Below are 21,611 nucleotides of genomic sequence, written 5' to 3' on the forward strand. Positions count from 1 at the left end.
AAGGTGAATAGTGACTTGCTGTCATTCCCTAATAAATTTCATTGTTTGATTTTTATTTTTATTTTGGTGAATTATTCCTTTAAGAACCACTACTGTAATTCGTGCATTTTTACTACATAACACACGAGAGGGCAGTACACGACAGGCTATGGGAGTCTCTTTTTTATTTATTTATTTATTTATTTATTATTATTATTATTATTATTATTATTATTATTATTATTATTATTATGAATAATCGAATAGGCAACATTGTGTAGCTCATAAAATACAAAAGGAAGAAAAAAAAAAGTTCAATAAATAAATAAATACCAGCCCGGTCAATCGAGTCCTCATTTGACATCCATCTCAAAGAACTCTATTCAGTGCGTGATTAGAAGTCCTACATAATCGTTTCATCGCTTTCTTGTTAGATGAAGGCATAAGTCTCATTAGTGCGCATGTGCGGAGTCGTGACCGCGCACTTGTGTGAGACGTTTGAAAGTTCTCGCCGGTGATTAGTACAGCACTGCAACCGACTGCTAACGGTAAGACTAGTTACATCCTGTTTTCATCTCATTATCAGTGTATTGTCTGAATTATATTATCTGTCGGTCGTTTATGGACAGGTAAGATACTGAGTTATATAGCATTAAAGCACGCAGCGCACTATTAGAATGAGCTCCAGCTCTGTAAGCGCGTGAATTAACCGACACAATGCTTCACTTTAATGACTGAATCTACATTATTTTCACTTAATGAAAACTAGGAAAGGGTTCAGTTGGTTTATGTTAGTTAATATAAAGGTTAGGTTATTTGATGACGAGACGATGTTTTGTGACTGAAAGTGTGACTAGCTTTTGTCGTACTATGCTAATAGCAATAGCACGTGAGTCATGGCTTGAATTAATGTCATAACGCGCTCACAAAAATATCAACAGACACAGATAAGATGTGATCACCATAAATCAGCCATCTGCCACTCACGCATATAGGAAAATAATGTAGAGTTTATTCATAAATGTGCGATAACACACAGGCCGTCTTGGTAAGCTGCATTCAGAGCAGGCCGAGTATGTCTGTGATGTTACTTTTTTATCTTTAGCTGTCAAAATAAAAGGTGATGCATTAACACTAACAACTATAATCACCATCAGGTCACAGGGATTTGCTAAATGAACATTTAAGAGCTTTAAATCTAAATACACCCATATGCATATTTCTCAAAGATTCATCCTCACAGCTGTGAAGTGTCTTTTTTTTAATGATACACTTTTTAAAAGCCCTGAAGCTTCATTGTGATGGTCACAGTGGATTAATTTTGTTATTAACCATTTTTATTGATTCTTGAATTAAAAAAACAGAATAAACCAAATGTATAGGCTATATACAGAATCAACTTTAACCCCCATTATTTCCCCCTCTCCCTCCCTAACCCCACCCTGTCCCTCAACAAAAATCCGTGGATTATTTTTAATGACCATGATCTCACTGCATCAGTTCTCATGAACTATTTCGCTTTAGCAACCATGGAGCTCAATGATGGAAACCTTCAATCTTTGACTGAGTATCTGCAGAAAACACTAAGCCCTGATCCAGCAGTGAGACGGCCAGGTAACATCCATATTTGAGTGTTTGATGTTCTGAAATGTTGAAGTCATTGAAATTTCTATAGTGAATACAAACATTTAGTTGTGCTCAGTTCTAAAATACTTAATTGACTAGATGTTGCACTAAATGAGTTCAGTCTCTATTAAATGTTTTTTTTTTTTTTTTTTTTTTTTTTTTAAATCATCGTGGTCAACTGGAAAAGTCAAAAAGAGTAGTAGATTTTATTTAGAGTTCAAATTCTTTATTTTCATAGAAAAAATGAAATTGTTAAATGTTAATTTTGTTAAACAGAAGTTTACAAAAGATAGTAGATAATGACACATGTATAACTATATACAGTGCTGTGAAAAAATAATTGTCCCATCCTGTTGTCTTCTGTCTTTGTGTGTATCTCAATTGTTTCAAAAATTCAAACAAAATACAGTTTGTTTGGTTTCTTAATCCCCTTTTTTTCCCAAATTGGAATGCCCAGTTCCCACTACTTGGTAGGTCCTCGTGCTGGCGTGGTTACTCGCATCAATCCAGGTGGCGGAGGACAAGTCTCAGTTGCCTCCGCTTCTGAGACAGTCAGTCCGCACATCTTATCACATGGCTCATTGTGCATGACACCACGGAGACTCACAGCATGTGGAGGCTCATGCTACTCTCCGCGATCCACGCACAACTTACAACACGCCCCATTGAGAGCGAGAACCACTAATTGTGACCACGAGGAGGTTACCCCATGTGACTCTACCCTCCTTAGCAACCGGGCCAATTTGGTTGCTTAGGAGATCTGGCTGGAGTCACTCAGCACACCCTGACAAAATAGAGTTTTTAACTGATAATGTAATATATTGAAGCAAAAAAAAAGTTATCCAATACCAACTGGGCCTGTCTGAAAAAGTATATGCCCCCTTAATTACTAAATCCCCAAATCTATGAAACTGCATTCATGATGGGGTTCAGCTGGACTAGACACACCCAGGCCTGATTACTGCCAGCCCTGTTCAATCAAATCAACACCTAAATAGAACTTTTTCAGCAACATGAAGTTGGCTAAAAGGTCTCACCCTGTAGCACACTATGCCAAGGTCGAAAGAAATTCCAGAAATTATGAGGGAAAAGGTGTTTGATATACAGGTGCATCTCAATAAATTAGAATGTCGTGGAAAAGTTCATTTACTTCAGTAATTCAACTCAAATTGTGAAACTCGTGTATTAAATAAATTCAGTGCACACAGACTGAAGTAGTTTAAGTCTTTGGTTCTTTTAATTGTGATGATTTTGGCTCACATTTAACAAAAACCCACCAATTCACTATCTCAAAAAATTAGAATACATCATAAGACCAATAAAAAAAAACATTTTTAGTGAATTGTTGGCCTTCTGGGAAGTATGTTCATTTACTGTATATGTACTCAATACTTGGTAGGGGCTCCTTTTGCTTTAATTACTGCCTCAATTCGGCGTGGCATGGAGGTGATCAGTTTGTGGCACTGCTGAGGTGGTATGGAAGCCCAGGTTTCTTTGACAGTGGCCTTCAGCTCATCTGCATTTTTTGGTCTCTTGTTTCTCATTTTCCTCTTGACAATACCCCATAGATTCTCTATGGGGTTCAGGTCTGGTGAGTTTGCTGGCCAGTCAAGCACACCAACACCATGGTCATTTAACCAACTTTTAGTGCTTTTGGCAGTGTGGGCAGGTGCCAAATCCTGCTGGAAAATGAAATCAGCATCTTTAAAAAGCTGGTCAGCAGAAGGAAGCATGAAGTGCTCCAAAATTTCTTGGTAAACGGGTGCAGTGACTTTGGTTTTCAAAAAACACAATGGACCAAAACCAGCAGATGACATTGCACCCCAAATCATCACAGACTGTGGAAACTTAACACTGGACTTCAAGCAACTTGGGCTATGAGCTTCTCCACCCTTCCTCCAGACTCTAGGACCTTGGTTTCCAAATGAAATACAAAACTTGCTCTCATCTGAAAAGAGGACTTTGGACCACTGGGCAACAGTCCAGTTCTTCTTCTCCTTAGCCCAGGTAAGACGCCTTTGACGTTGTCTTTGGTTCAGGAGTGGCTTAACAAGAGGAATACGACAACTGTAGCCAAATTCCTTGACATGTCTGTGTGTGGTTGATGCCTTGACCCCAGCCTCAGTCCATTCCTTGTGAAGTTCACCCAAATTCTTGAATCGATTTTGCTTGACAATCCTCATAAGGCTGCGGTTCTCTCGGTTGGTTGTGCATCTTTTTCTTCCACACTTTTTCCTTCCACTCAACTTTCTGTTAACATGCTTGGATACAGCACTCTGTGCACAGCCAGCTTCTTTGGCAATGAATGTTTGTGGCTTACCCTCCTTGTGAAGGGTGTCATGGACAACTGTCAGATCAGCAGTCTTCCCCATGATTGTGTAGCCTAGTGAACCAAACTGAGAGACCATTTTGAAGGCTCAGGAAACCTTTGCAGGTGTTTTGAGTTGATTAGCTGATTGGCATGTCACCATATTCTAATTTTTTGAGATAGTGAATTGGTGGGTTTTTGTTAAATGTGAGCCAAAATCATCACAATTAAAAGAACCAAAGACTTAAACTACTTCAGTCTGTGTGCATTGAATTTATTTAATACACGAGTTTCACAATTTGAGTTGAATTACTGAAATAAATGAACTTTTCCACGACATTCTAATTTATTGAGATGCACCTGTACATCAGTCTGGGAAGGGATACAAAGCTGTTTCAAAGGCTCTGGGACTCCAAAGAACCGCAATGAGAGCCATTATCTCCAAATGGAGAAAACTTGGCACAGTAGTGAACCTTCCCAGAAGTGGCTGACCTTCTAAAATTCCTCCAAGAGCACAGCGACGACTCATCCAGGAAGTCACAAAAAAGCCAAGGACAACATCCAAGGAACTGCAGGCCTCTCTCGCATCAATAAAGGTCACTGTTCATGACTCCACTATCAGAAAGACACTGGGCAAAAATGCCATCCATGGAAGTGTGGTGAGGCGAAACCACTACTTACCCAGAAGAACATTAAGGCTTGTCTGGATTTTGCCAAAACACACCTTGATGATCCTCAAACCTTGAGAAAATGTTCTGCAGGTTGGTGAGTCAAGAGGAACTGTTTGGAAGACAGGGGTCCCGTTACATCTGGTGAAAATCAAACGCAGAATTCCACAAAAAGAACATCATACCTACGGTCAAGCATTGTGGTGGTAGTGTGATGGTGTGGGGATGCTTTGCTGCTTCAGGGCCAGGGTGACTTGCAATAATTGAGGGAAACATGAATTCTGCTCTCTACCAGAAAATCCTAAAGGAGAACGTCCAGTCATCAGTCCTTGTGTTGAAGCTCAAGTGCAACTTGATTATGCAGCAAGACAATGATCCAAATCATAGGAGTAAGTCCACCTCTGAATGGCTAAAAAAAAAAGGCAAATTTAAGTTTTGGAGTGGCCTATTCAAAATCCTGACTTGAACTTAAACGGGCAGTTCATGCTCAAAAACCCTCCAATATGGCTGAACTAAAGCAGTGCTGCAAAGAAAAGTGGGCCAAAATTCCACCACAGCGTTGTGAAAGACTGATCTCCAGTTATCAGAAGCAATTGGTTGCAGTTGTTGCTGCTAAAGGTGGCACAACCAGCTATTAAGTTTAAGGGGGCAGTTAGTTTTTCACATGGGTGATATAGGTGTTGGATAATTTTTTTACTTTAATACAAAAATATATGTAATATAAACTGGCGGCCAAATGTTTGGAACAGATTTTGCTCTTATGGAAAGAAATTGGTACTTTTATTCACCAAAGTGGCATTCAGCTGATCACAAGGTATAGTCAGGACATTAATAAATAAAAAAAATTACTATTACAGTTTTCTTTTTTTTTTTTTTCGAACTTCTTAAACTACTTCTCATTAAAAAAAAATCCTCCACGTGCAGCAATGACAGTTTTGCAGATCCTCGGCATTCTAGCTGTCAGTTTGTCCAGATACTCAGGTGACATTTCACCCCACGCTTCCTGTAGCTCTTGCCAAAGATGTGGCTGTCTTATCGGGCACTTCTCACACACCTTACAGTCTAGCTGATCCCACAAAAGCTCAATGGGGTTAAGATCCATAACACTCTTTTCCAATTATCTGTTGTCCAATGTCTGTGTTTCTTTGCCCACTCTAACCTTTTCTTTTTGTTTTTCTGTTTCAAAAGTGGCTTTTTCTTTGTAATTCTTCCCATGAGGCCTGTACCCCTGAGTCTTCCCTTTACTGTTGTACATGAAACTGCTGTTGAGCAGGTAGAATTCAATGAAGCTGTCAGCTTAGGACATGTGAGGCATATATTTCTCAAACTAGAGACTCTGATGTACTTATCCTCTAGTTTAGTTGTACATCTGGCCTTCCACATCTCTTTCTGGTGTTGTTAGAGCCAGTTGTCCTATGTCTTTGAAGACTGTTGTGTACATCTTTATACGAAATCTTCAGTTTTTTGGCAATTTCAAGCATTGTATAGCATTCAAGCATTCATTCCTCAAAACAGTGATTGACTGACGAGTTTCTAGAGAAAGCTCTTTCTTTTTTGACCTAATATTGACCTTAAGACATGCCAGTCTATTAGACAGGCAACTCTAAAACAAACACAATGTTAAACTTCATTTAACAAACCAAATAGTTTTCAACTGTGTTTAATATAATGGCAAGTGAGGGGGGCCTGGGTAGCTCCGAGTAAAGACGCTGATTGCCACCCCTGGAGTTGCGAGTGACTCCAGCCAGGTCTCCTAAGCAACCAAATTGGCCCGGTTGCTAGGGAGGGTAGAGTCACATGGGGTAACCTCCTCGTGGTCGCTGTAATATGGTTTGCTCTCAGTGGGGCGCGTGGTGAGTTGTGTGTGGATGCCACGGAGAATAGCGTGAAGCCTCCACACACGCTATGTCTCCACGGTAACGTGCTCAACAAGCGCGGTCTCAGATTGACGGTCTCAAACGCAGAGGCAACTGAGATTTGTCCTCCGCCACCCGGATTGAGGCGAGTCACTACGCCACCACGAGGACTAAGAGCACATTGGGAATTGGGCGTTCCAAATTGGGGAGAAAAAGGGAGAAGAAAATATATATATATATACACTGGCAAGTGATTTTCTAGTACCAAATTAGCAATTTAGCATGATTACTCAAGGATAATGAAGCTGCTGGAAATGGGGCCTGTCTAGATTTGATCAAAATTGAGTTTTTTCAAATAGTGATGGTGCTGTTTTTTTTACATCAGTAATGTCCTGACTATACTTTGATCAGTTGAATGCCATTTTGGTGAATTAAAGTACCAATTTCCTTCCAAAATAGCAAAATCTGTACATTATTCCAAACTTTTGGCCACCAGTTAATATTTGAAAAATGTATTGTGTTAACTCCGGTTGCTTTTGTTTTATGTTATATCTCATTTGGTGATCTGAAACAATTTAGTGTGAAAAGTAAATAGAAGAAATAAGGAGGGGGGCAAATACTTTTTCACAGCACTGTATAAATATATTTTTTTGAGAAAGGTGGGACATTCCTGAGGTGAAGATGCTGAAGGCTAAATTGTAATCTGGCAGTAACAGTACTTTAAGAACATAAGATTCAGTGGAATCATCAGACTGAACACAGAGCAATCTAAAGCCAAACATTTTGTGCAATTTGCAAAAAATGTACCACCCACAAAGTTAATGAAGTATACACACAAAGGGCGAGATTAGGGCAGTCAGTTGATTCGTTTTTTTATCGGATTAATGCACCCAAATGCCAATTAATGCAGAAATTCCCCAAATAAACAATTAAAATAAAAAAGACATAATTCACATAATTATGAATATTCAGAATAAATGTTATTCAGATTGAAATAGTCCTATATTGTATTATAGTTGCAGAAGAGTAAAGCATTGATTAGACAATACAAGTGACTTAAGAAATGTTTGTTTTTTTTCCCATGTTACTGAATATAAGCCTATCACTAATATATGTTCTACTTTTGCGACTGAGCCCGTCATTCTGTCCTGTTCTCACAGGATGTGATCTTGTGGTCCGTCTGCACTATTTTTAAGGGTTGGTCTATGTACATATGCGTAAGACGGACACTTTTGGAGCATCTCGCTAGTTTTCAGCGTCATAAACAGGAAAGTGCAATTATCTCAATCCAGATATTCTAATCAAATATGCATGTGTTTGAAGAACCAAATTAGATGGGAATTATTAAAACTATACTTAATATCATCTCAGGTGTAATAAGCGACAAGCAAAGAATGGGCCCCTTGAAGTGTAATTTTCTTTTTATTTGGATTTGTGTTTGACTTGTGTTAGTGAAGTAGGTTGCACAAGATTACCAGTCAGTGTAAATTAGTCTATTGGCATTGTTCACTTGGCTGTTGTTTTAGTAATGCAGAGCACACAATGAAATTACATTTGTTTAGGTTTTTTTTTTTCTTTTCTTTCCCTTCTCTATTTAGCAGAGAAATTTCTGGAGTCAGTGGAGGGAAACCAGAACTACCCCATTTTACTGCTTACAGTACTGGAGAAGTCTCAAGAAGTAGTCATCCGCGTCTGTGCGGCCATCACATTCAAGAACTACATCAAGAGGAACTGGCGCATCGTGAGTGTAGATTTCCCAGGGTCTAGTATTTCAGATGTCTGGGCTTGTAGGTGGATGTTTAATTGGTAAGTGTTTATGTTCTTTTCCACAGGTTGAGGATGAGCCAAACAAAATTTCTGATCCTGATCGGACAGCTATCAAAGCCAACATTGTCAATTTGATGCTGACCAGCCCAGAACAAATACAAAAGCAGGTACCCTCATTCAGTTTCTCACTTGTGAAAGGCAATAGTTAAGATAAAAATTGTGGCTTCACCACATATTGTAACTCTTCACCCATTTTGAAACCTGAACCGTTGTTTTTGTTTTGTACAAGTGGTTTTGGAAGTGAAAATCGCATTAAAATGCGGGAATGAGTTCCTGTGTATACGGAATACAGGACTGATTCCCACAATTGCGATGATTGACAAGTGATAACCATAGCAACGCTTCAGCGTCTCTCACCTGTGAACAAGAAACACAAATGCCACCAGTTGGAGTAGTTTTGTGTTCGCTGTTTTTCAACAGAGAGATTATCCACCAGAGATGTATTATCATCTGGCAATTTTTAGTTAGCTGCGGTTGACAGAATCGCAGTGTTTTCTTTATGCGTGTCTAAGCGGCTTTTGTTAAGCAGCATGTACGCTCTGGTCTATAATGTATGGGTTACCCTGAAGCCGCAGGGCTGATGAGAGAAACTACTGATGAGAGACTGGATTATATCAGTTAATAAAACACATACTTCTGTTTGTGTGATTTACACCAGGAGAAGACACATTTCAAACGCGCTGTTGATAACGTCATTAACAGCTATTTGTTTAGTTCGGTTTTGTACACTCTAGGGCTGCAACGGTACATGTATCTGCCTAACTGAACGGATACAGGGCCTTCGGTACGGTACACGCAGTCACATGAAAGATTACATATCTTAGCATGCGTGAAACCAATATTAAAACAACATATAACGAACAACACAAACCGTGAGGAAGTAAAATGAAAAAAGATTGCGGAGCAACGCGGAACTGCACGGAACCAAAATTTAACAACAGAGCCCCAGACGGTACACCACAAACTGCGGATCAGATAAATGCATGTGAAGTTTATACTAGCTAGCTCACTATTTTTCCCAACTGTGCTGGAACTAAACAAAATATAAATATGTCAGATATAAATAAGCCAGAGATTGAAGACCCACCACCTTCTCTATAATCTATTGTTTGGGAGCATTATGGTTTCGCGTTAAACTACCGTAATACTGGGCAACGAGTTGTGAACAGGATGAAGGATGTGTGTCAGCTCTGGTTCACCGAAGTCAGGTATATCTCAAGAAGCACATCTAACGTGATGACTCATTTGCGGCAACATCATCCACGTGTATCTCTTGAGTTTACGGGAGCAAAGCATAAACAGCCTGTGCAAGTTAAGTCTCGCCACGGTGTTCAAGCAGTCTCGCTTTAAGTTCAGACAGAGCCAAAGCGATAACGAACGCCATAGGAGTATTTATGGCTGCAGATATGCAACCATACTCAGTCGTCGAGAACACAGGATTTAAGCATCTGCTTAAGGTGCTTGATCCCCGTTATAAAGTTCCTACAAGAATGCATTTCAGCAATTCTGTAGTGTCTGCTCTAAACAAGCACGTGCTGTAATATTCCACAAATTGAGGGATATGCACAAGTGCTGAGGTCAAAGGCAAAAGACACAGATATCTGCAGTGCTAATGTCTTAATTTTGTTACAATTATTATAATTGCACTTTTTGTTTTACTTTTATATTTTTTACAATGTGCATATAAGAGGATCTTAAGTTTTTTATTGTAATTTCGCTGAAGAAATATGCATAGTGCAGTCATGTGTAAATGAGCCTTCACAATAAGAATTGTTGCTCATCATCCACTGTTTTCAGAATAGATAATTTAAAGAAAGATTCTTTTTCCCTTCTGTTCCGAAACCGTACAGAACCATGACCCCAAAACCTAGGTACATACCGAACTGTGAATTTTGTGTACTGTTGCAGCCCTAGTACACTCTGAGGAATTTTTGAAAATGCTGTTGTCGGGGGCCTGGGTAGCTCAGTGGTAAAAGACGCTGGCTACCACTCCTGGAGTTCGCTAGTTCGAGACCCAGGGCGTGCTGAGTGACTCCAGCCAGGTCTCCTAAGCAACCAAATTGGCCCGGTTGCTAGGGAGGGTAGAGTCACATGGGGTAAACTCCTCATGGTCGCTATAATGTGGTTCGTTTTCAGTGAGGCGCGTGGTGAGTTGAGCGCGAATGCCGCGGTGGATGGCATGAAGCCTCCGTGGCAACGCGCTCGAGCCACTTGATAAGATGCGCGGGTTGATGGTCTCAGACGTGGAGGCAACTGGGATTCATCATCTGCCACCCGGATTTAGGTGAATCACTACGCGACCACGAGGACTTAAAAGCGCACTGAGAATTGGGCATTCCAAATTGGGTGAAAAAGGGAAAAAAATCCAACCCCCCCCCCACCAAAAATAGCTTTTTATATTTAAATAGAGTTAATTCGGTTGTAGAATGCAGTTGTCACTCCTGTATTTTATCAAACTGTGTGTGTACAGAACAGGATTATCACTAAAAGGTGAACTGACAACCAAATTTTGCTGTAGTGTGTACATGGCCTATATACCCCAGTGATCTACTAGTGTAAACTGTCATTGGGTATTGGTTGTCAGTGTGGGGCTGTATACTTGACCCAGCTTTTTGTCTATAGTTGAGTGATGCGATAAGCATCATTGGACGAGAGGACTTCCCTCAGAAATGGCCAGATCTCCTGACTGAGATGGTGTTGCGTTTTCAAAGCGGAGACTTCCACATCATAAACGGAGTTCTTCGTACTGCGCATTCACTTTTTAAAAGGTATTTGGTTGGAATATCATAAAATATTGATACATCTATTATTGATCTGCACATTATTTTCACATTTTTGAGGCATCGATATATTAATATTAGCTGCCGTTTATATTAGAAGCCTAGTTTGTGTGCTTTCCGATTCACTGTCATTTGGCCTTATGTTTAAAGTGGTAGTTCACCCTAAAATGAAATTTCTCTCATTTACTCACCATTATGTCATCACGTGTGTATGACTTTCTTCGTTTAGCAGAACACATTTGAAGAAAAAATATCTTGGCTCAGTAGGTCCTTAAAATGTAAGTAGATGGTGATCAGACATTTGAAGCTCCAAAAAGAACAGACAGTCAGCATAAACGTCATCCATACGACTCCAGTGGTTAAATTAATGTCCTCTAAAGTGAAACAATCACTTTTGGTGTGAAAAATATCAGTATTTATGTACTTTTTATCTATAAACCTTTACTTCTGGTCAGCAGCAGTATAGTTAGGTAAATGAATAAATCAGTACAATAGTCATTAAAGACAACCAAAGGTGGTTTGATAATTCATTTGGTTATAACTAATTGCTGCACTGGAGAACTTTATTGTCAACCAGGTGGAGAGGACACTAACATTAGCTGTTTGAATGGTTAAAACTAGGGTTGTCACGATACCATAATTATATCTTATGAAACTATACTAGTTAAAGTATCACGATTCTAAGAAGTATCACGATACCACACAATAGTGTGTTGATTCTTAACACAGTTTGTCATAGTGGTTCTTAGAAACTAGCCATTCCACTTGTTGCTACGGAAGTGGTGAAAATAACTGATGGATGAACTGGGAGAAGGCTCAAATGGACTAACTTGATACCTAATACATTCTTAGTTTGATGTAAAAAAACAAACAACTCCATTGTATCAAAATAGCCAGTTCAAACTGCAATGGCTTTAAACTTTTATTCCATTATTTCTGTGATTATTTGAATGTTGTTAACAAAAATAACATTGAAAAGAATGTTTTGAGCAACTGTTTCATTATTACATCCGCTTCAGCCCCTCTCTCCTGGTAAACAGCAGTGTGAATGCAGATTACACACCGGTTTAATCGCACACCTCAGGGACGTGATCAAACCAATCTGGGCTGCGCTTCCCAAAAGCATCGCAAGCTTAAGCTGATCGTAGAGACCATTGGTGCCAATGGTTTCTACGGTCGACTTGGGCTTCCGCATTTGAATGCATTATGCATTTGTAATTGGGAAAAAATAAACTAGTGCAACATTCAGTTTTCCAGAGAAACTGTAAATCTGTAAATGTTAAGAAAGCATTTAGGGGGCCTAGGTAGCTCAGCGAGTGAAGATGCTGACTACCACCCTTGGAGTTCACGAGTTAGAATCCCAGGGCGTGCTGAGTGACTCCAGCCAGGTGTCCTAAGCTGCTGAATTGGCCCGGTTGCTAGGGAGGGTAGAGTCACATGGGGTAACCTCCTCGTGGTCGCTGTAATGTGGTTCGCTCTCGGTGGGGCGCATTGTGAGTTGTGCGTGGATGCCACGGTGGATGGCATGAAGCCTTCACATGCGGTATGTCTCTGCGGTAACACGCTCAACAAGCCACGTGATAAGATGCACGGATTGACGGTCTCAGATGCGGAGGCAACTGAGATTTGTCCTCCGCCACCCGGATTGAGGCGAGTCACTACGCCACCATGAGGACTTAGTGCATTGGAAATTGGGTATTCCAAATTGGGGAGCAAAAGAAAAAAAAAGATAAAGCATTTAGGTTAAATGAAGTGGCACTAACCCATGTTTATTCTGCAGAAGCAGTGGGATGTGTCCGAAGGTGTTTAATAATGTTGCTGGTGTTTCCTCCTTAGGCTTGAAATCTTTGTAGACTTTCACGGCAGATGGGCTTTCCCGGTCTCATTAGGCAAAACCCCAAATAATTCCAAATCTTATGTTAATTTTGTTTTTTAAATAGCTTCTCACTCTCCAAAGTTTATTTAAATCCATATTATCCATTAGGAGACACAACTGCCAAATTAACACTCTGGGATTCAGACATGTGTGTTTGAAGCATGGGAAAACCACTCATTGAAAAATAAGTGCCAAAGTTTTGATGCTCCAAATAGCACACAAAGGCAGCATAAAAGTAATCCATACGACTCCAGTGTTTTAATCCATATCTTCAGAAATGATATGATAGGTGTGGGTGAAAAACAGATCAATATTTCAGTCCTTTTGTACTATAAACTCTCCTTTCTGCCCAGTAGGGGGCGATTATACATGAAGAATGTGAATCACCAAAAACACAAGAAGAAGAACGTTGAAGTGGAGCTTGACTGAGCAGGGAGGAGAATTTATAGTAAAAATGGATTTAAATATTGATCGGTTTCTCACCCACACCTTTCATATCACTTCTGAAGACATTGATTTAACAACTGGAGTCTTATGGATTACTTTTATGTTGATTTATGTGATTTTTGGAGCTTCAACATTTTGGTACCCATTCACATGCATTGTATGGACCAACAGCTGAATCTTCATTTGAGTTCAGCAGATAAAAGAAAGTCATGCACATCTGGGATGGCATGAGGGTAGCTAAATGAGAGAATTCTCATTTTTGGGTTAACTATCCCTTTAAGAATATTTTGATGTCTGAGCTGTGATACAGAAGGTAGCACACTTGCTTCTGACATGTGTAAGAGCTCATGGAGACCTGGGTTTGATTTCTGCCTGTGTCGTATCTTTATCCCGTTCCCCCTTTTCTCTCTCCCGCTTTTCTGTCTTTTTCTAGTATCCTATAAATAAAGGCTTATATCTGAGATTTCTCCTTCAGATATCGTCATGAGTTCAAGTCAAATGAGCTGTGGACTGAGATCAAACTGGTACTGGACACTTTTGCACAGCCTCTTACTGAACTTTTCAAGGTAAAGTCACTGAGCATTATTTCATCATTGAAAGATAAATGATTATTACCATTAACTTGTAAATTGAGCTTGAAATTCAAATGCCTTGTTTGTTTAACTTGTAGGCTACAATTGATCTATGTCAAGCTCACGCAACAGATGTCAATGCCCTGAAAGTGCTCTTCTCTTCACTAACACTCATTTCAAAACTCTTCTACAGCCTTAACTTTCAGGTAGAGTGTTTTCATGCCACAGCTGTCACCTTCATATGTCTTGTCTTTACTTTTTTGTAATTAATCTTTCTGATCTTCCAGGATCTGCCAGAGTTCTTTGAGGATAACATGGAAACTTGGATGACACATTTTCATAACTTACTGACCTTGGATAACAAACTGTTACAAACAGATGTAAGTTTATGTTCAAAGAAACAGTTCCCCACCAATAATATGAAAACTTTCAGATGGAGATCTTGGTTCAGTAAAATTTTTCCCAGAAATGTAAGGTTATATATATATATATATATATATATATATATATATATATATATATATATATATATATATATATATATATATAATATATATATATATATATAAAAATATAAATTACACTGATCAGCCACAACATTAAAACCACCTGCCTAATATTGTGTAGGTCCCCCTCGTGCCGCCAAAATGGCGCCAACCCATTCTTCTCGCCACAATTGTACAGAGCGGTTATCTAAGTTACCGTAGACTTTGTCAGTTTGAACCAGTCTGGCCATTCTCTGTTGACCTCTTTCATCAACAAGGCATTTCCATCCACAGAACTGCCCCACACTGGATGTTTTTTGTTTTTGGCACCATTCTGAGTAAATTCTAGAGACTGTTGTGTGTGAAAATCCAAGGAGATCAGCAGTTACAGAATTACTCAAACCAGCCTGTCTGGCACCAGCAAATATCCATGCGATTATCTAATCAGCCAGTTGTGTGGCTGCAGTGCATAAAATCATGCAGATATGGGTCAGGAGCCTTACTTAATGTTCACATCAACCATCAGAATGGTGGAAAAAATTTATCTCAGTGATTTGGACCGTGGCATGATTGTTGGTGCCAGATGGGCTGGGTTGAGTATTTCTGTAACTGCTGATCTCCTGGGATTTTCACGCACAACAGTCTCTAGAATTTACTCAGAATGGTGCCAAAAACATCCAGTGAGTGGCAGAAAGAAAAGAAAAATACATTTTTCATATCTTTGCAAATTTATTAAAAAGAACTGAAATAAGTTTTCAGACCCTTCACTCAGTACTTGGTTGAAGCACCTTTGGCAGCGATTACAGCCTCAGTTCTTTTTGGATATGATGTGACAAGCTTTGCACACCTGGATTTGGTGGCCATTTTTCTCTGCAGATCCTCTCAAGCTCTGTCAGATTGGATTGGGACTGTTGGTGGACAGCCATTTTCAGGTCTCTCCAGAGATGTTCGATTGGGTTCAAGTCCGGGCTCTGGCTGGGCCACTCAAGGACATTCACAGAGTTGTCCCTATACCACTCTTGCATTGTCTTTGCTGTGTGCTTGGGGTCATTGTCCTGCTGGAAGGTTAACCTTCGGCCCAGACATCCTGAGTGCTCTGGACCAGGTTTTCATTAAGAATATCTTTGCATTTTGCTGTGTTCTGCTTTCCTTCAACCCTGACCAGTCCCCCAGTCCCTGCCGCTGAAAAACACCCCCACAGCATGATGCTACCACCACTATGCTTCACCTTTGGGATGGTATTGCGCAGGTGATCACCCCCCTACAGACATGATGCTTGGAATTGAGGCCAAACAGTTCAATCTTCATTACATCAGACCAGAGAATCTTGTTTCTCACAGTCTGAGAGTCCTTTAGGTGCTTTTTTGCAAATTCCACTGAATAGAGGTTTCCATCTGGCCATTCTGCCATAAAACCCAGATCTGTGGAGTGTTGCAGTGATTGTTGTCCTTCTGCAAATTTCTCCCATCTCCACACATGATCTCTGGAGCTCAACCAGAGAGACCATCGGGTTCTTGGTCACATCTCTTACCAAGGCCCTTCTCCCCAGATTGCTCAGTTTGGCTGGGTGGCCAGCTCTAGGAAGAGTCCAGGGCTGCGTTTCCCAAAAGCATTGTAAGCTTAAGTAGATCGTAGAAGCCATTGGCGCCAGTGGTCTCTGCAATCAAATTAAGCTCTGTTTGTTCCAAACTTCCATTTAAGAATTATGGAGGCCACTGTGCTCTTGGGAACCTTCAATGCAGCCAAAAAAATGTTGTAGCCTACCCAGATCTGTGCCAAGACACAATTCTGTCTCTGAGCTCTGCAGGCAGTTCCTTTGACCTCATGGCTTGGTTTTTGCTCTGATATGCATTTTTAGCTGTGAGACCTTTTATAGATGGATGCATGCCTTTCCAAATCATGTCCAATCAATTGAATTTGCCACAGGTGGACTCCAAACAAAGTGTAGAAACATCTCAAAGATGATCCAGAGAAATGGGATGCACCAGAGCTAAATTTCAAGTGTCATAGCAAAGGGTCTGAATACTTATGTCAGTGTGAAATTTCAGTTTTTTCTTTTTAATACATTTGCTAAGTTATCAAAAATCTGTTTTTTACTTTGTCATTATGGGGTATGGAGTGTAGATTGATGTGGGGAAAAAAAAGCATTTTAGCATAAAGCTGCAACATAAAATGTGTAAAAAATAAATAAATAAATAAAAATTAAGGGGTCTGAATGCTGTGTGTGTGTGTGTGTGTGTGTGTGTGTATCAGTCATGGAGATGGTAGTTGCCTGTTAAGAGTATTTTACCTATACACACTGTTTTATGCAACCAGTTTAAATATTAAGGATATTATTTAATAGGGATTACTCCAAGACGACTGTCATCACGTCTGTAGTAAAAACATTCAGTTAGTGAATCAGACAGTTAGTGCATAGCAAATAGGGTTGTACATTTCAGAAATGTCCTTGATTGACAGTCATCAGCATTTAATTAATAGAATGCAACAAGCTTATTGTTTCAGTCAGACTAAATATTGAGTAAAAGCTTTTTTTTTTTTTCATAAAATAGAATATGAAAAATAGTTGCACACGATTACTTAAAGCAGATACTCTTAACACAAGTCCAAATACAACATGATACAATGAGATAACTTGAGATAATCATGACTGCGCGATTTGACCTGTTAGCTATACCTGGGTCCTAATGCCTGCCACATGCAACCTCTGTCAGACTATCAGTACGGCTTATCTGGTGTGGTGTTTTCCAGATTTATTTTCTCTAAACAACATGATTTTTACCAGGTGCACCTTTATTTCTGGTTAAATATGGTAGCAAATTTTAAGTTTAGGGCAATTTGAAATAATGAGATTTGGTTCTTAAAGCCATGGTTATCTGCTCTTCATTGAATACTAACAGCTGATTCTTTTTTCCATGTCTCTGATTCTGCTGTAGGATGAGGAGGAGGCTGGTCTGTTAGAGTTGTTGAAATCTCAAATTTGTGATAACGCAGCACTTTATGCTCAAAAATACGATGAAGAGTTCCAGCCCTACCTGCCTCGCTTTGTCACAGCAATCTGGAACTTGCTGGTCACAACTGGTCAAGAGGTCAAATATGACTTGGTCAGTAAAATGCATATAATATATGCTGTTTTACTGTAAGTTGGGTATGACCACAGGCTATAAAAAAAAAAAAAAAAAAAAAAGTGTCCAATGTGTGGCTAATATAGTTATGGATAGATGAAAGTAACGAGCACACATCTTTCAAAGCAATTTTGGCAAAAAAGCCAACTAGATCATTTTAGTTTTCAGACTGTTATTTTTCTCTGAGAATGTTTCTAATAAAAATAAAAAATCTTTTTGTAGCTTGTGAGCAATGCTATCCAGTTTTTGGCATCAGTGTGTGAGCGGCCGCACTATAAACATCTCTTTGAAGACCAGATTGTTCTCACCAGCATCTGTGAGAAGGTCATCGTCCCCAACATGGAGTTCAGAAGTATGTGACAATTTATTTTATCATGTCAAGTCTTAGATTTCAGCAGTTACATAGGAGCCAAGACAATAGCTCACTTGCAAATAAAATGGGGTAATTAATGTGTGGGGAACTTCAAGTGTTGTAAAGTGACACTTGTGTCTGATCAGGTGCAGATGAGGAGGCTTTTGAAGATAACTCAGAAGAGTACATCATCAGAGACCTTGAAGGATCAGGTGTGGGGTTTTTTTATTTATTTTTTATTTTGATCATGAAATCCATGCACCTGAACATGATGTACATACTCGATGCTGTCTCCTGCACTCACAGACATTGACACGAGGCGGCGAGCAGCCTGTGATCTGGTGCGAGGCCTCTGTAAGTTTTTCGAGGGCCCGGTGACGGGTATCTTCTCTGGCTATGTGAATTCCATGCTGACGGAGTATGCTAAGAACCCAGGGGTGAACTGGAAACATAAAGATGCTGCTATCTACCTGGTGACATCACTGGCCTCTAAAGCTCAGACACAAAAGGTGAAATGGCAACTAGATGATATCTTGTTTGTGGGCATCGTAGTGAGTAGAATGATAATTTATGTAAATTATATCAATTGCATAAAAAGAAAGTTCTCAAAAGTGGCTTTGGTAGAAAAGCAATTACTAAGAAAAATCTAACTCATCTACATTTACTTAGACTGCAATAATCTGATTCTTTTGCCGTATTTTAAATAACATGTTTAAAGTAAGATATTGTTAATAAGACAAATTGTCCCACCAGTATTTTTCATGTGCTATAGCGGTGTAACCATGACACTCTCTATGCAACTTTGCATAACACTGACTCTGAATCAGTTATTTTAGCAGTTCTTTTTTCCACACCTACTATAAGGGAGTTTCTATTAACTATTAAAAAGTTTACATCTATTCATTACGTTAATTTAATTGATGATTAACGATTTAATTGATAATTGTCGCATTTGCGACTGAAAATGACTGCGACTGAAAAAATATTTAGGTGCACCAGTGCGAGTGACCCGATTGAAGTAGGGGTGGTAGAAAAAACAATTCTCCATTCATCTCGATTCTTTCTCCAGTGATTCAGGATCAATTCTGAGAACGCGGCAGCACAGTGGCGCTTGTGCGCGTGCCAGAGACAGATGTTAGAAACGTGCATATCCTAAAGCCAAGCGCATCCTACAAAACTGATCGCAGAGTGGATGTATCAACCACACACCATTCGTCTCCTAATGAAACTACGGTCCCGAAATTAATTCATGCACATGGCAACAGAAGAGTTGATTTCGTGACTACATTTCAACAAAGAACAAGAAATATGAACTCGCACCTGTTATTGTATTAATTTGCACAGCACAGGATATAAAAACACTTGAAAATAATGATGAGAGAGTGGTTCGGGAGACGTGGGTGAAGTTTTTATTTTCTAATTTTTTATTTGCTGCTTCCCAATGTCTTTCACTCCTCTTGCACTCTTTCATTTGCTTTTGCACATTGCCGATCTCTCACTCGTCGGGAAGAGTGCGCACACCTGACGGCTCTTTAGATAAATGTTAAGCGGGTGAGACTTCTACAGCGCATACGAGATGCTTGATAGATTTTTAAAATAATAATCCAGCTATTTGTCTCGCTTTATAACCTGTGGTGAGGAAAGGAAAAGCTGATGTCTGCACTCTCACAGAAGCAGAAATCTCATGTAATCAACCTGGAGAACCAACCTGTAGTTATAGTTAAAATAAAAAATCAAAAGGCCTAAAAATGATTAACAATGCTTTAAACATTTAAATTATATAACATAATCAGTTGAATTATTTAATTTAATAGTATTGTGTTTCGAAAACCAATATTTAATTTCTTGTATAAAGAGGTCAGTGTTTATCACTTTTTATGATGACAATACTGCCTTACTAATGGGGCTTTTCCACTGCATGGTATGGCTTGACTCTGCTCGCTTTTTGGGGGTTTTCCACTGTGGATAGTACCTGGTACTTTTTTTAGTACCACCTCGGTTGAGGTTCCAAGCGAGCCGAGCCGATACTAAATGTGACATCAAAACCCTGCAGATCACTGATTGGTCAGAGAGAATCGTCACTACCAGCGTCACTGGGGTTGCGACACGGGACATCAACCCACTAGTTTTAAAGTTAGCAACAGCGATAGCAGTATCATTTGTTCACGCGAATTTCGAATTGTAAAAAGAAATGGCTGTGCGCAAAACCACGCCGTGGTCAATAAACGAGGTGCAGACGTTCCTCTCATTAGTAGCCAAGGAGAGGATCCAACGAGAGCTGGATGGGGTGACACGAAGAGGTGGCGCAACCATGACGATCAGCCTATAATCCCACCCACGTTGAGGCTGCAATAAACTGCAGTGGAAAAGCAAGCTCAGAAAAGTAAAGCAAGCCGAGTCGAGTCAAACCATAACGTGCAGTGGAAAAGTGTCAAGGCTGCACAGTACACCAATAAAATTGTTACATGATTTGAGTGTGGATTTTGTAGTTACTGCAATTTTCTCAAAATCTGCTAATAGTTGAGTGAGACCTGTCTGTCACAGGGCAACTTAGTGTAAGAACTTAGTGTGAAGTTACTGTGTTTTGCCTTTGCACAGCAGAATAATCAATAAGAAAAGAATTTTGATGTATCAGGAATCGTTTTGAAATCGAATGAATGATTCGAAGATTTCCGACCCTAGATTGAAGCTCATGAAGTGTTGTATAGTACAATCGGAATGAAAATTACAACTCCCAAATGCATCTACACTGCGCAGTAGTTGCATTTCATACTGCGATTGGCTGTTTTTCATCCCTTCATTCAACCGAGCAAGCACGAAAAATGTTGTGAGACGTTTTAGTCAGCTTGAATGAAATGAAAAGCATCACATTTTATTTTAAAAGTTTACAAAGCCTGGCCAGCTGAAATATGCAGCATCTGATTGTTGTACATTGTGTGCCAGGAACATTAATTGTGTTCAGCAGTGCAGATGTCAATTTAGAGTTTGTAAATACATTTAAGAGGACCACACTTCAAATAATGAACATTGTGTTTTTGTATATTTATGTCCACAAGGTGAAATGGGTTTACATGAGCTGCTGTTGTTTTTTTGCAGCCTGTCAAATGAACTGAAAATATTACATTTGGTTTATAATAATTTAAACTCCTTTGTCATGACTCGCACTATGTTCCTGAATTTTGTTGTAATTGAGGAGCTCATTTTTCATGCCTTTTTTTGCATGTTATATTGTGGCACATTAATGTTACCATCTCAAAAAAAAAAAACAACTGGACTACAACTGTGCTCCTAAATATTTGACTGTGCAAAAAAAACATTTAAGCGTAGAGCCCTGACAGTGCTTAGTTTTTGAGGAAAATTAACCTTTGAATGGCTTATAGTTGTCTCTGCATATTAAGCTGGGATAGAAAAAAGTATTTTTACAGTTACATCAGCTTTAATTTGAATATTTTTATAGGAAATGCTAGATATTTTGAATTACTGTATTTAAAAAATGCTGTTTACATGGCACATTCAAAATATATATATATATATATATATATATATATATATATATATACAAAATTTAGTTGAATGTTTTAGATCTGAAGTCCAATCTGAGAACTTGTGCTTTTATTTTACAGCATGGAATAACACAAGCCAATGAGTTGGTGAATCTATCAGAATTTTTTGTGAATCATATTCTAGTAGACCTGAAATCTCCCAATGGT

At 39.3% G+C, this 21,611-nt stretch overlaps 1 protein-coding gene across 4 annotated transcripts in view; it reads left to right on the forward strand.

The window, feature by feature from the left end:
* Positions 1–441: 441 nt before the first annotated feature.
* LOC127427634 (exportin-2-like) overlaps positions 442–21,611 on the forward strand; it is a 32,288-nt gene continuing 11,118 nt past the window's right edge. The window contains exons 1-13 of one of the 4 annotated variants that reach the window (XM_051675310.1): positions 442–527; positions 1,480–1,593; positions 8,036–8,178; positions 8,270–8,371; positions 10,887–11,032; positions 13,843–13,933; positions 14,038–14,145; positions 14,227–14,319; positions 17,361–17,528; positions 17,772–17,901; positions 18,048–18,113; positions 18,208–18,410; positions 21,525–21,609. In XM_051675310.1, coding sequence (XP_051531270.1) covers positions 1,485–1,593; positions 8,036–8,178; positions 8,270–8,371; positions 10,887–11,032; positions 13,843–13,933; positions 14,038–14,145; positions 14,227–14,319; positions 17,361–17,528; positions 17,772–17,901; positions 18,048–18,113; positions 18,208–18,410; positions 21,525–21,609 — 1,444 coding nt within the window. In that variant the 5' untranslated portion in view covers positions 442–527; positions 1,480–1,484. The remainder of the gene's footprint in view (positions 528–1,479; positions 1,594–8,035; positions 8,179–8,269; positions 8,372–10,886; positions 11,033–13,842; positions 13,934–14,037; positions 14,146–14,226; positions 14,320–17,360; positions 17,529–17,771; positions 17,902–18,047; positions 18,114–18,207; positions 18,411–21,524; positions 21,610–21,611) is intronic. The other 3 variants (XM_051675311.1, XM_051675312.1, XM_051675313.1) reach the window with 3 other exon arrangements.

The sequence above is a fragment of the Myxocyprinus asiaticus genome, chromosome 37, assembly GCF_019703515.2.
Source record: "Myxocyprinus asiaticus isolate MX2 ecotype Aquarium Trade chromosome 37, UBuf_Myxa_2, whole genome shotgun sequence".
NCBI lineage: Eukaryota > Metazoa > Chordata > Actinopteri > Cypriniformes > Catostomidae > Myxocyprinus > Myxocyprinus asiaticus.